At 39.5% G+C, this 14,177-nt stretch overlaps 1 protein-coding gene across 4 annotated transcripts in view; it reads right to left on the bottom strand.

The window, feature by feature from the left end:
- Positions 1–14,177, bottom strand: part of EBF1 (EBF transcription factor 1) — a 398,831-nt gene that overhangs the window by 125,823 nt on the left and 258,831 nt on the right. For 2 of the 4 annotated variants that reach the window (XM_004587484.4, XM_004587485.4), the window contains exon 8: positions 10,245–10,386. In XM_004587484.4, coding sequence (XP_004587541.1) covers positions 10,245–10,386 — 142 coding nt within the window. The remainder of the gene's footprint in view (positions 1–10,244; positions 10,387–14,177) is intronic. The other 2 variants (XM_036496965.2, XM_012927679.3) reach the window with 1 other exon arrangement.

Raw genomic sequence — 14,177 nt, 5'->3', positions numbered from 1 at the left:
TTCCCTCACTTGTTACGCAGACATAACAATGGTAGTGTCATCCTCTAGGTGTTAGGAACATTAAACAAAATTACACGAAGTGTTTACCATTGAACTAGAGGCACAGGAAGTACTATCACAGCAGCATACTCAAAGCACAGGTTAAAATCCAGCATTTTACGTGACAATGAGCCACATCAGCCTGTGATTAAGAAAATATAACTGGGGTTGGCACAGAGATAGAGCAGAACAAGTGGCTGCCCGTGACGCCAGCATCTCCTTTAGGTGCTATTCATGTCCCAATTGTGTCACTTCCAATCTAGTTCTCTGTTAATGGCCCAAGAAGAGCAGCAGAGGATGGCCTAAGTGGTTGGGCCCCAGTCACCCACATGGCACACCTGGACAAACTCCCAGATTCTGGATTTGGCCCATTCCAGCCATGGTTGTGTGGCTATATGGGGAGTGAACCAGTGGATGGAAAATCTTTCTCTCCTTAGTAATTCTTTCAAATAAATAAAACTGGTTTTTTGTTGTTTTTAAAAATGCGTAATTGACTCATATCTTGCAAGTAAAAGAAAAATCAACCTATGAGAAACTTCTAAATTTACTTTCTCAAAAATGGATCTGAAACAAATCTGCCTTTCCTATTCATATTTCCTCATGTTTCTAATGGTCTGTGTACATGAGATGTTTCAAGTGTGATTTCTTCTTTATCTATAATGCTCTTTCCTGTTTGCTTAACTGCTACTCATTCTTATTAAATGTTTAAAAGTTCCCTTGATTCTTCAACTCTGAGATCCTTTTTTTTCAGCTCTTCAGCATTTTGTATTTTATAATTATCAATGTAAATCAAATCATTTTATGTGCCATTATTTAATAAATAACACATAAATATGCTTACACACGACTATATAACTCTGTCAACTGTTCCTACCTTGTTCACCTCCATACCTCTAATGTGTACCACAGTCATTCAATAAATGTGTTAATAGATGAACAACTGAATAAATAAGTAAATGAACCAAACAGGAATCATCACAGCTACTGAGATATTAAGGACTAAAACACAGTGTCTTAAGTTAAAAACTCTTCCAGCTGTTCTTAACAATCGCCTACACCCACAGGGGCTTCCTAAGGGATGAGAAGTGGCAACATGCTGTCCCGTTTCCTGGGTTAATCTGGTCCTCATTCCAGCAGCAGGCCCTCCATTCTCTTGGGAGTTAAAATTAGCACCTGTAAACTCCCCCCCTGAAGAGGGTTGCAATCACGCAAGGACGCAGGTGGATCGTGGTGACAGATGTTAAGGTTAGAAGGAAGGGTAGTAGCCAGATGAGAAAACAGAGCCACCCGTTTCCGGAGGCACTGGGACTTCCTGTCTTCAAGCCCGGCTGGTTCCTGCTCACCCAACCCCTCCTCCATGCATCAGTCTCAACACAGTTGCTGCTCTTTTCTGTCATTTGAACTCAAATCCTATCTCGGAAATTGATGGGCAATCCTGCCCTTGACAACACAATGTCAGCTTTGCTCAGTGTCCAGCTGGTCCCGTATACATTATCATAATGTGCTGCCTGGGTGGACTGAGGCTGATTCTCTTTCTTGAGTCAAATCCTCTTTCCAAACTAATTTCTGCTCTCTGACATGCAGACACTGCTTGTTTAAAAACACAGTTAACAACATGGAAGAAGTTTTGATTTTTAAAATCCTATCAAGATATTAAGCCTATATAACAGTAAACTAAGTCTAAAAAGCTTTCTTTTAAAAACAAGTATGACTCTTGAAAAAGGGGGAGGATGTTTTCCAGGGTTCTACACATTGTTTCCTGGTGATGTAAAAGAATTATTTCTTCCCCTATCCTTACAACCTAAAAGCATTTCCCATCCTGGTACCACTTAAGTATTTAGTTGTTTTTGTTTATATACATTTACTTTCTCTTAAATTTTTTTCATCATATAGTTCCATAGGCACAGGGATTTTTCCCCTGCCATTTTTCTTTAAATTTAGTCTTGCTTTCAAAAATAATAGGTGTGAGATTATGATGTTTGCTTATGTATCAGGATAAATATGGAACTATTAAACATTTTAATGTTTGTTTCTCATCACCTAAACTTACCTACTGCACAGAAATCATGAGTTTGGGAGCTCACTACTAACCACCAAGTGGATTATATACCTTGTCCTCTCAACAGAACATCTGGTGTATGTGTGGCTTCTACAGGCTATCTGCAACCAACAGCTACCTTCCTACAGAGATGCCAAAATGGGGAGGTGGGCCACAGGTCAACTCTGTAGAATGACCATCACTTTGGCATTTTGGCAGTCACTCCCCAAGACTGTGTATGTGTGTGTAGCTTCTCAAGAGACAAGAGAATCTCCTGTGCTGTTAACCAAGTTCAAAATACTAATCATCAGAGTTAGGTTTTCTTATGACCCACCTTAAACAATGAAGAAACTGTGTGGGGCGCAAGGAAACCAAGGCTGAAACTTTTTTTAAAAAGAGAACTTTCTGATCATTTATTCAGCCTACCTAATTGGAAATATCCAAACATCAGAAATATTTCAAACACAACTCTTAGACACCGCCTATGAATGTCTAGGGTTAGGAAGAGTTTTTGAATAGTGTATTGAAGCTTTAAACATTAACATCACTTGGATCCTCATAAATTCCCAGGTAAGAAACAATTCTGCAACAAGTACAGGAAGAGCTTTGGTCTGCAGCTATCAATTATGCAAAGAAACAAGTGGAATTATGGTGCTTTTATAATAAAGCATTAAATAAAAATTTGACAATCTTTTCATTTCTAGCTAAAAAGAGGCAGAGCACTACCAGCTTGTAACACACCAAATTTGTTTTTTATTCAAATAGATTAGGTGGGCAAATCCATTTATCAGATCAAACAATACACCAACATATCAAATACTGAAACTTCTCTGCAGTTTACTAGTTTGTCAATAGATTCATAATAAGAAAACAGTTTCTGGGCCCCGCACAATGGCTCATTGGATAAAGGATCCCATATGGGTACAGGTTCATGTCCCAGCAGCTCCACTTCCCATCCAGCTTCCTGCTTGTGGCCTGGGAAAGCAGTAGAGGATGGGCAGCCAAAACCCTGGGACCCTAAACCCATGTGGGAGACCCAGAAAAAGCTCCAGGCTCCTGGCTTCATATTGGTTGAGTTCTGGCCACTGCAGCCACTAGGGGAGTGAACCAGCAGTTGGAAGATCTTTTTCTCTATTTCTTCTTCTCCATAAATCTGATCTGCTTTTCCAACAAAAATAAACAAATCTTTGTAAAGAAAAACAAAAGTCTTCATATATCCATATTGGTTTCTCACATTATTTCTAGCACAGGCTTCAGTAAAGTTTCAGTGTCCCAGCAGTTGTTTAACTCACAATTTCGGTTTTCTCTTGTGGTCCCATTTATTTCCCATTTATGTGCCAGAGAAGCCATATGCTCAACAAATGATTTTCAGGGAGATGAGTCAAAACATTCTTGCAAGTGACTGGTGTTGTGGCACAGCATGTGAAGCCACCACCCATGATACCACTTCCCATATCAGAATGTAGATTCAAGGCCCAGATGTTCTGCTTACAATCTAGCTTTCTGCTAATACACCTGGGAAAGTAGCAAACAATGTCCCAAGGAGTCCCTGCCACCCAGATGGAGTGCCTGGTCTAGCCTCAGACATTGCCATTATTTGGGGAGTCAACCTGCACAGGCGAGATTTTTTTCTCTATCACCCTGCTTTTTAAATGAGTAAAATAAATCTTTTTTTTAAACTCTTGCAATTAAAATATTTTGAACCTCCTTATTATCTTGCTACTGCCATAGAAAATACACCAGTCATCAAATAAAATCAGCATTTTTAAAAAATTTGACTAGCAGAATGTGTTCTAGCCATAGGAAAAACAGGTTACTGAAGGAAAATGAACTATAATGTATACTTACATGATCTGTCCTATTTTTTAAAAAAGGTATGCCCTAGGCTATATTTTGAAAGGTCTTAAAATAATGCCATAATTGCCTTACTTGTATAGAGAGAAAAATAAGAACAATGGGATAGGAGATGGAAAGAATTGGCATTATTTTGTAAGAGCAGTAGTCAAGAACACAGACACCAGAGTTGGGCTTTCTGGGTTTGGTCCCTGGACCAATTACTTCTTTGTGACCCTAGAAAAGTTACTTTTCCCTGTCTTCAGTTTCTTTACATGCAGAGTCAAATCCTCTCCAATTCTAATTACTTTTATAAGTTCTTAGACCTCAAATATCTTACCTGTGAAGTGGAAATAATCTTGATCATATCTAATCAGATCTATTGCAGGACTTACTATAACGTTAGCATGTAGAGAATGTTCTATAAGTGTTGCCTGCTAATAGGCAAAGATTACTAATAACAAAGATTATTATTTGATCTGGTCACCTTTGAGCAGGGCAGTGAATGTGAATACACTTCTCTTTTGACAGTAATGCTGTGAGTGATCATATTTAGATAAAGATGTGCTGTCTTTTTCTTAACCATTGCAAGTTGCTCATGAGTTCTTTGATCTGCCTGAAGCTGAGCTACCATGGGGTTCCCAGTATTTGGACTCTGGTGTCTCATCCGCCTTATGAATTCCTTGAGGAGCACACTGGACATCAGTCTTCCTTCAAGGAAATGCCAGAAGGGCTCTTCACTGCTCAAACACAGAACGCCTGACTTGATGCTTGGGAATCTGGACTGTGGGTGTTCTGTCTAATGATACATCTGGATTTACTTAATCCTAAAATTCTGTCCTTCCATCTGCCTTCTTTCTTCAGGTGGAAAAATCAATTGGTAAGTTGTAATACGCCTCCTTAGTCACAAAAGATGGCCTTAGTATTTTTCTACTTAACCTGGACTCTTCCCGAAGTCCTCTTGCATTAAGTGGGCTTAGCTGATGCTCTCCAACAAAGCAGCTACATGAAGAGCTGCTGCGTGCCTCAGCCACACTCGGCCATTGGACTTTTGATGCACATTTCTGTCAAGAAGTTGACACAATTGTACATGTTCCCTGGAAATCCCACAGGGATTGGGAGCAAGTCTGGGCCACTTAATTTGCCCTCCAATACCATATCGCCCAAAGATCATGAAGCTATGCAATACTGATTCATTTGTGCTGACCCACAAACCATGGCAGATGTAAAGATCACTGAAAGGACTCCGAGGGCAAATGAGCCACATTTGAGAATGAAGGGGTTACACCCCTAGGTCCTACTTTCATTTTCTGTAAAATACAGGTGGAGCAGGGAAGGAGATGACCTTCCCTATTTCCCTGACTTCTTGCTCAGCGGAAACTGCAACTCAGGAACTGCTCAGCTTGGGAAGGAGAAAGAGACAGAATTTGTGCCATCATATATTCCCTGTTTTAGTTATCAATTTTAATTTTGTTGAAGTTGGTTTGCTAGTGTAATATGAGGGTAATTTTAAAAATTCATGGGAAATGAACTATCAGACAACTGTATTTTAATAAAAGAAAATTGTAAATCTGTGAATATTACAGTCTGTGGTGAGGCCAGTATTTGGTGGCTAAAATGCTCACGTGCCTCATCGGAGTGCCTATGCTTTGGTTCCTGACTCCAGGTTTGTGGTGACGGCTCAAGTAAGTTCTTGCTACTCACTTGGAAGACTTGGATCGTGATTCAAACTCCAGACTCCAGGACTGGCTTAGGCCCTATCATTGCAGCCATTTTTTTCTCTACAAGTAACTTCTCTACACTTGAATCAGCTTTCTCCACATGTGCATAAAACAACAAACTGAAGGGCAGCTGAGTGTAAGTCAACAGGACTGGACATTAAGAGGCCACCAACAACAGCAAAGGGGCTCTATACAAGTGGACCTAAAGTAGTGCATAAAGATTGAGAACAAGATTATGTTGTCAGGAACAGCTGGATTCCAACATAAGAATTAACTGGTGGCACTGAAAACTTGGTTCTTTTCCTAAAAATGTAATTACACCAAGGGTAGGGGCCCAACAACTCCATCAACACTCATTATTCACCCAAATATTTTTAGTTGGACCACAGCACCCCCACTTGTTTTGTTTATTTTGGGATCTGGAACATTCACATGTGCCAATCTTTGAAGCTGCATTAAAGGAAGGTTTAATTCATTCATATTCGATGCTCACAAAAGCTAAACCCCAAACATTTTCCATTTAGAAAAACTGGTGTGTTTTTTGAAACATATACATTTGAGTAAAATAAGTAGCACCTCAGGTTAGAATGCATGAAAGATAAAGATGTCGCTGACTAAAAATTCTTGACAAGTCATCCCATTTTTTTTTCAAATAAATATGAGGGCTATACAAATTCATAATAACAAAAACCCAGATCTACAGAACACCAGGGTGGGGCTTAACCTCTATCCTGGAAAGGGCTCCTGCTGATCAGAGTCAGGTCAATCCTATAATCATTCAAAAACCAGAATACAAGAGAAGAGTACAAGCATGCCAAAATTATATATATGTATAGACACACACACACACACACACACACACACACACACATCCTTTAAAAAAAACTGCTTGTCAAATGGCTTCCTGACAAAATCACTAGCACGTATTCACGGGCATTTGCATAAATGCTGCCGGTGAGTTCACCATAGCTGCTAGCGCTAATGGTACATAAAGTAATTTAGTCACTTCTCCCGGCATTCTATGTCAGAATGATGAGCACCGGCACTTTGCCTTGTTGCATATTAGATCATTAGATAATAAAGTGTTAGCACATGCAAGCTGACAGGGTCCCTGCACTATGGCATCCAGAGGGCATTGCTTTTGCCACAGGGGAGGAAGTAGAGAAACTGATTCCACAGTTGGCCTTAAATCCAAGTCAACACAACCTGAAACTCAGAACAATAACAACATCCCCCCAAGGCCTGCAAAGTTCCCCCAGCACACAGTGCCAAGGAATCTGTCATGCACAAGCTGCATTACTGTGGACTGCAACCATTCAGCTCCTTTGGTCCTAAGCCCACGCTTTTTTCAAAAACCCTAAGAGCTGTTACATCTTGAAGCTGCCTTGCTGCACAAATATACATCTTCCATAAAGCTATGGCTCAAAAAACCTTGCAAGCCAAATGCTCCCATAAATATCCAGCCAAAGAAAATCTCGGTATTTATGAATGGAGAAAAAAATCGTGGGGGAGAGCAATTATCATGAGCTACAGAGTGCCAGGATTCACCCTCTTTGGACCACACAGGATTCTATGAGATAAATTTGGCTTTGTCAAGTTTCATATTTGAAATACAGGCCCATTTATGTGAGCCTAGGTATTTTCTGAGTCCATGGGTCATATAGGGAGGACTAGGTATGAATGTAAACCACGATTTGTTTCTACTTATATGCGCCAAATGAGCCACAAAAGGAACTTTCCTCCAATTGTCTGGCAAGCAAGATATAAATAGAGATGTGCAGAGTAGCTCAAAATAATTCAGGTTACCTGTAAATGAGACAATAAAAAGTTCAGAATGGGTAAAATGAAGGCTCCTGCAGATTGCAAGGGGTAAAAATGATTTACATATTCACCGTGCAGGAGCGGTTTGAGGTGGAGCTGGGAGTGGAGAGGCAGAGGGGTCAGACTTGATTCTGTAAGCCTTCAACTGGGCCTTGTTACATAGAATTTCTCAAACACAAGCTGAAGTATGACACAATCAACATGAATTAGCATCTCAGTCCACTCCCACACATTTCTAATAAAAGGGTTAGCCACCCTCTGCTCCATAGATATTTATGTATTAGCTCGAAGCACCTAAATGAGTGGGTGGTTGTGAGTAGCTGCTGATTCACTCAGCAGAGAGGCTGTTCTCGATGTTACTCTATTGTCATCGTTAAGGATCTGTGTCTATCTTTTCAATCCATGGGAGATAACGGAAAGGAGGCTTTGGAGAACAGGAGGCATCTGAACTAAAGAAATCCGGACCTATCTACCATTGCCAATGCCAGCTGAACAATTCAATCATAATGAAATCTCATCATTTTCTTAAATAGTATCTTAATAACAACATGGCTACTTCTAGACAGGCAAATCAGAGTAGAAGAATAAATGTCTTTAAAACTTAGCCAGATAACCCAGCAGAATTATTAATATGTCCTCCTGGAAGAGAGAATATTTGGGCTCAAAGAAAGCATAGAAACATTTTAATCCAGAGGCTCTGGATCAAATTGCTAGCCTTAGGCTGTGTTCTTCCTAAGTGACTTTAATTTTCCTCCTTTCCTACCTTTAGTATTTCAAAAATTTGTAATTATTTACCAGCAATAAAAAATTGGATGAGTTTTAATTCTTGCCCAACGGGTACTTCTGGCCCTGTCAGGCTGAGGGAATATATTCTTGCCTGCCTTCCATCTCCACCTAGTCTACTTCCCTTGTTGGCATTGTCTATTCCCATCCAACACCCTACAGATCATAATGTTCCCTTCACCAAGAAGAAACCAAGAATCCCAAAAGCTAGAATGACCTGTCTAAAGACATAGCGCCAAGTAAAACGAAAACTTGAATTTAGGATTTTGGATACCAGTTTTAGTGCTCTGCCATGCATATCACACTGAAAGTTGTGGAACTGATCTTCCCTTTCCACAGGCATTCTTTCTGGTAGAATATTCACTTTGATTCCTTTTTTTTTTTTTGATTGGTGGGATGGCTTCCAAAGTATCCTGAGCTATCTTACTGGCTATGTGAGGACAGAAATAGGAGCTGGGTGTGAGCTGCATGTGGAGCATCTCTGGAAGTGAATTCATGCCCAGCAAACTTCAAACTGGGGTCAAGCCTGTTTCCAGACTGGACAGTGACCACTTCAACAGCCAAAACATAACTTCAGTTCTTAAATCAGTGCTCTCCAAATGCACCAAGTAAGGTTTTCCTTGCTTTTTCCCTTCTGTTAACTAAACATATTGAGTTGTGCAATACCTTAAGTGACTCCAAGAATATTAAAAGAGTGATATTACAAAAAGAGTGAGAATCCAAAATAATTAATTGTACGTACAGAAATGGAACTAGGAATATACTCATGAGCAGGTGCTTCAAGTGGCCTCTTGCAAAAAGTAATATCCCTCCATCTCAGCACTAATGAAATCATAAAGAAGCAGCTTTGAAAGATGATGGCTTTTAAAAAAAAAGACTGTGAAACTGGATATGATAAAGAAGCTCTCCTAACAGCATTACATCTGGCTAATTAATAAAAACTATCATTTGTACATTCCTTAAATGTGTGCAGGGGTGGGAGAGAGAAGAAAAAGTCATGACAGTGAGATGTTTATGAAGTTGGAATATTGGCAAGAAAGTGAATTTTCTATCTTATCAATTATGTCATGACAGCTTGTAGCACATGGACAAATTAGGCAATCAAGTGATAATCTGTGTGGTAGTGCTCACAGAAGAATCCTGCTGACCCAGTGTACTAGAAAATCAAAAGACTGCAATGACTTAATGTTTAACCTGAGGAGAATGGAGATGAAGTGTGATGTGGTGACTATTGCCCAGCAAGGTCTCGGTTGTGGATGGCTTCAGTTCTCTGTGATGAACCGAGAACTTAAGAGTGGATTATATTACATACACACACAGCACAAAGAACTCCAGACATGTTCTCAATCCAACACATGGTTTACCCAAGTGACATTCACTTTGTTTGATTCAAATTTTTGTCTGGTTTCCTCTAGTCGCCTCAGAGGCAACACTGATTAGCCATACTTCTCAAAATGAACCAAAATCCATCTCTCCTCATGTGATGAGGGGAGAGTTATGCACAAGACACAGGAATCTTTGATCTGGACTTCAAATTCAGAAGGCACCTTTCAACCCTGACTTTAGACTGAGGTTCAACAAGTAGCTATACTGGTAGACCTATAAACAAAATGAACTCAAACAAAAACCTTAATGGTCAATCGTAAGTACTTAAAATGGATCACAATTTCTCTGATTTGTTTTGTATTGCCTCACTTTTCCTACAGGTTGGTTCTTAAAATGGTGTAATCGACAAAAACTTAAATCTGTGGTCCGTGTCTCCTTCTCAACCTATTTCAAGGCAGGGAACCAGGCAATGAGCAAGGAGGGGTTGGGGTAGACCTCAAAGATACTTGTCTTCAAACATTCAGCATCACATTTTGAAGAAAGAAAACACCAGAAAATCAGTATTATTCAAAATGACACTTGAAATTTGAAACAAATTAGAAAATGTGGTGGAGTGGAAGAAAGAAACCAAATTAATTCACAGTTAAAGTAACAATGCCAACCAATGAAAATGATTCGCCTACCATGTTCCAGATAAGAGGGCGTACCTTCCGAGGGGTCAAGTCTCCGTGCCCTCCGCCCATGTTTAGAGTTGTTGTGCACAAACATGTTGTCGGAGACTGCCAGGACATGGCCATCCACGTTGACTGTTGTAGACACCACGACCTGGAGACGTGAGAGAGAAATGAATGAACATTTTAATATAAAAGCATGGTGGGTAATAAACTCAAGTTAAATAAATAACAGCTGGGAGCTGAAGAAAATTACATAGCTATTTCACATAATAACTGGCGCGTATGCTGTAAAAGTCTAACAAGAGGAGCTATTGATGAGTGGGTCTTTGGCATGCAACGCTTTTGATGCAGTTTTAAGTAAAATTGCACAGTTTATAGTTATACAGCAGAAGGTACACTGTTAACCATAATTTAAACAAGAGGATCTTTATTAGCATATTTTTTATACAAGGGTGGTTGTGTTTCACCTAAATTACCCTTCAGTTTAGACACTGAAAAAGATATCACAGTTGATCTTGCAAATAAAAATCTTTTGAATCTTTTCAAATATTTCTTCCCTGCTGTGTCAAGGTTAAGAGGATAGAGAAATGAAACAGAGATGCTTCACAAGAGCTGGGTTACTTTTTTCTTTTCTCGAGTCTTTTTCAAATTTCTTATTTGTACCTTTTTCTTCCCAGTCTGGTTTGGCTAGTCAGACCAAAGCCACCTCATCACTATCTCTATCAGCCCCTCTCACCAAAATCCATGCTAATTAAAAGGAAATAAAGCCATTGTGGGACTGGCCCAAGGCACAGCTCAGACACTGGGTCTATCTCATAAAGTGACTCTGAATCAAGTTTGTGAGAATTGACAGCAGCAAAAGTGTTGTCTTGCAGAACTTTGACTAAAACAATGAGAAGAAATGACCTACACTTCTCCTTACAGTAAATGGGGAGGGGATTAAAGCTGAAACCCACAGAGAGATGTTTATTCATGCGACCTCTTACAACCAAATATAATAATTGTCTGTAATTGCAGCTTCAGCTCCCACCTCATGCTTTGACACGGGAAACAGCAATCAGCTAGCTCCCGTTTAATCCACCTATTATGTTGACTAATTAACTTTGCTCAACAGTTTATTTCTTCCTCCATTATCAGCCCCTGTCAGCCGCAAGCACCCTGCAGCATAGGGGAAACCTCAGGCTCTTTGATTGATCACCGATAGATTGACATGCAGATTAATTTAATTAGAATCACCTCACTTGAGAAATGAAAGACAATGGCAAGAGGGCTAATAGAGCTGCTCTCATAATGAGGCAAGCCTCCAGAGCGAAGGCTGAGGATTTCTGATTTATTTTTGCTCAATTCCCCAGTTGCCTGGAAAGACTTTAGCTGTAATTGTTCTTGGTTTTGAGAAGCATTAGCCTCTGAAGAGGTGAACTGCTTTACAAGGATTGGCACAGAGTCAGCCTTAGTTTCAGAGGCGGAAGCCTTTTTCCCAAGTTGGCTAACAGGGACACTGACTTCCAGACTCTGTGCAATACTGCAATTTCACCACCATAACAGGGCAGAGGGAAGAGGTTGGGCATGGACCTAAGGCTGTGAACCAGCAAGCCTGCCAATCCTTGGATACCCATCCCACCTGCCTGGCTATATTTAAGCATATCACTATCCTCTTCTTAGACATAAATGCATAATGAAAACATAGGGTGAAAAATTCTTTTCCTAAGTCCCAAAGATAAGATGAACTATGCGTTGTGACCATATCACTCATGATACACACTTATTAAAATGTATAGTAACAATAGAGACCATTCAGGGATGCAGTTTTCTCCTTAGCTATTGTGAAACCCAAAATTCCATCTAAAACCAATGATTCATGGGACTACATACAAGTTACACACAGCAGTTTGCAAAGTGATTTCTCTCTTTATTCAACATTGACTAACCAGGTCTGACACAGCCTGAAGCTTGGTAACTCTGCCTTGGCCAATTCTAAGAGGAGAAAAATTATCTGTTCCTTTATTTTCAAAGAACTATTATGTGCAGTGGCAGAGTCAATATTATTCAAGGAAACAGAAACTCATTTCTCCTTTTATGTAGCCAGATGACTTTATAGGACACTGACAATTATATAACAGAACTGGATCTTTCAAAGAAATTTTGATTTACTACAAGACCACAATTGAGTGGTCACTGGAGTCGTTAGCCAAAGAAACTATAAAAGGAATCTCAACGGTATCTGTTTCCAGTGTCAGGAAACGTACAAAGTGGTTATTCTAAGATGTCTTTCTTAAAAGAAAAAAGTTATGACAATTCACCATGCACCTGTAACACACACGTTAAAGACTTTAGGCTTAAAATATTCAGTGTCAAAGACACTAACATCTAATGCTTACAATGAATAACAACATCAAAAACCGTTAGGGAGGAAAAAACTAAGTATATTTTTCTTTTCTTGGCAAAAGAATGCCATCTGGGCCACTTGTGTAATAGAATTACTTAACAAAAACACAATAACATTGATAATCCTCATGGTTCTTAATTCCTATAAAATAAAAAGTTAACAGGGTCTTCAAAAATTCAAACATAACTTCTCTTCCCCTTAAATAGTTTTCTCCATTCCTATTTGGAAATGATCAGGACACCTTTAAATAAAACATATACTCAAACTAACCCATACAGTTACTTGTAATTTTTTTTTAATCTGCAAAATGCAAAAGGGGTTTTGGAGTATTCTTTTAAAAATAGGCCTATGGTAGGAGGGAAAAGGGCCTTTATGGTTGAGCCCAAGATTAATGAGGTGCTGACACATTCATGCTGTCAAGGGGACACACAGGCCTGCCAAATCTTCAGCCTGCCCAAATTTTGTCAATAAAACAGCTGAAATTTGGGACAGATAAACATAGGAAATGATTTTACCGTTAGACTCAACCACCCTGGCCCTCCATACACCCTTTTTCACTTCCCTATCCAGAGAAAGACATGATAAGCATATAGGAGCAGTATGCTGAGAACTCTACAATGCCTACTCTAATTGCACATCTACCTTCTAGAACTGTAGTGCCTAAAACATTAGCTGAATAGACAACCATTTAAAGTTAGTAACACTGTAAACAATTGTTGAATCTCAATAGCCACATCTCAGGTATTCAGTAGCCACACATGTCTAGTGGCAACTGTACGAAACAGGACAAACACAGAATACTTCTCTCACTGCAGAATGTTCTACTGGACAGTGCTCCTCTAGACTGCTTTTGAAAGAAATTGTTCCAATTAACTCATGAAGATTCCCAAATGATACCTCCAGAAATAAAGATAATCAAATTTCCATCACAATCCAGAGATATGCTTATTAACATTCAGTGTGTTCCATGGTATCTTCCATTTAGGTCCTACCCACCAATTGAGGTTATCTGGTGTAAGGTGATAAGAAAGAGAGGAAAGAATTTTGCAGCTAACCATGGACTTGAGATTTTACATTGATATTTTTAATTTCTTAGCACATAACTGTGGTTCAGAATCTTCTCTGTTTTATCTTTTTCTGGATACAGATACTCCTAAAATGTATTATGTGCCCCATTATTTAGAACTTGAAAGACTCAGACAGCACCTTTATGATTCTTGGCTCCCAAGCTCTCCTAGCTGATGTGTATTTGGCCAATTTCCCTAAGCCCCCAGTGTCCCTATCAAATCAGAACATGAGCAACAGTACCTAACTCATAAGGCTGCTGTGAGGCTAAGCTAATTAAAGTGGTTAGCATAGCTCCTGGTTCATATCCAGCACCAAGGAAGCATCAGCAGCATAGAAGAGAAGCTGTTGCTTTGTTGGTGATGCTAAACAAAAGGTGCAAGGGAATGTGTTGGATTGATGACCTGAAGCAACTTCAGTGCTGAAGCATAAACTACTATTTGGAATCAAAACATACAGGAGCCATTTCTTTTGTGTCTATTACTAAATGT

Source organism: Ochotona princeps, chromosome 19 (assembly GCF_030435755.1).
Source record: "Ochotona princeps isolate mOchPri1 chromosome 19, mOchPri1.hap1, whole genome shotgun sequence".
NCBI classification, from domain to species: domain Eukaryota; kingdom Metazoa; phylum Chordata; class Mammalia; order Lagomorpha; family Ochotonidae; genus Ochotona; species Ochotona princeps.
Note: the sequence above shows the minus strand (reverse complement) of the source record. Positions and strands in the feature narration are given on the sequence as shown.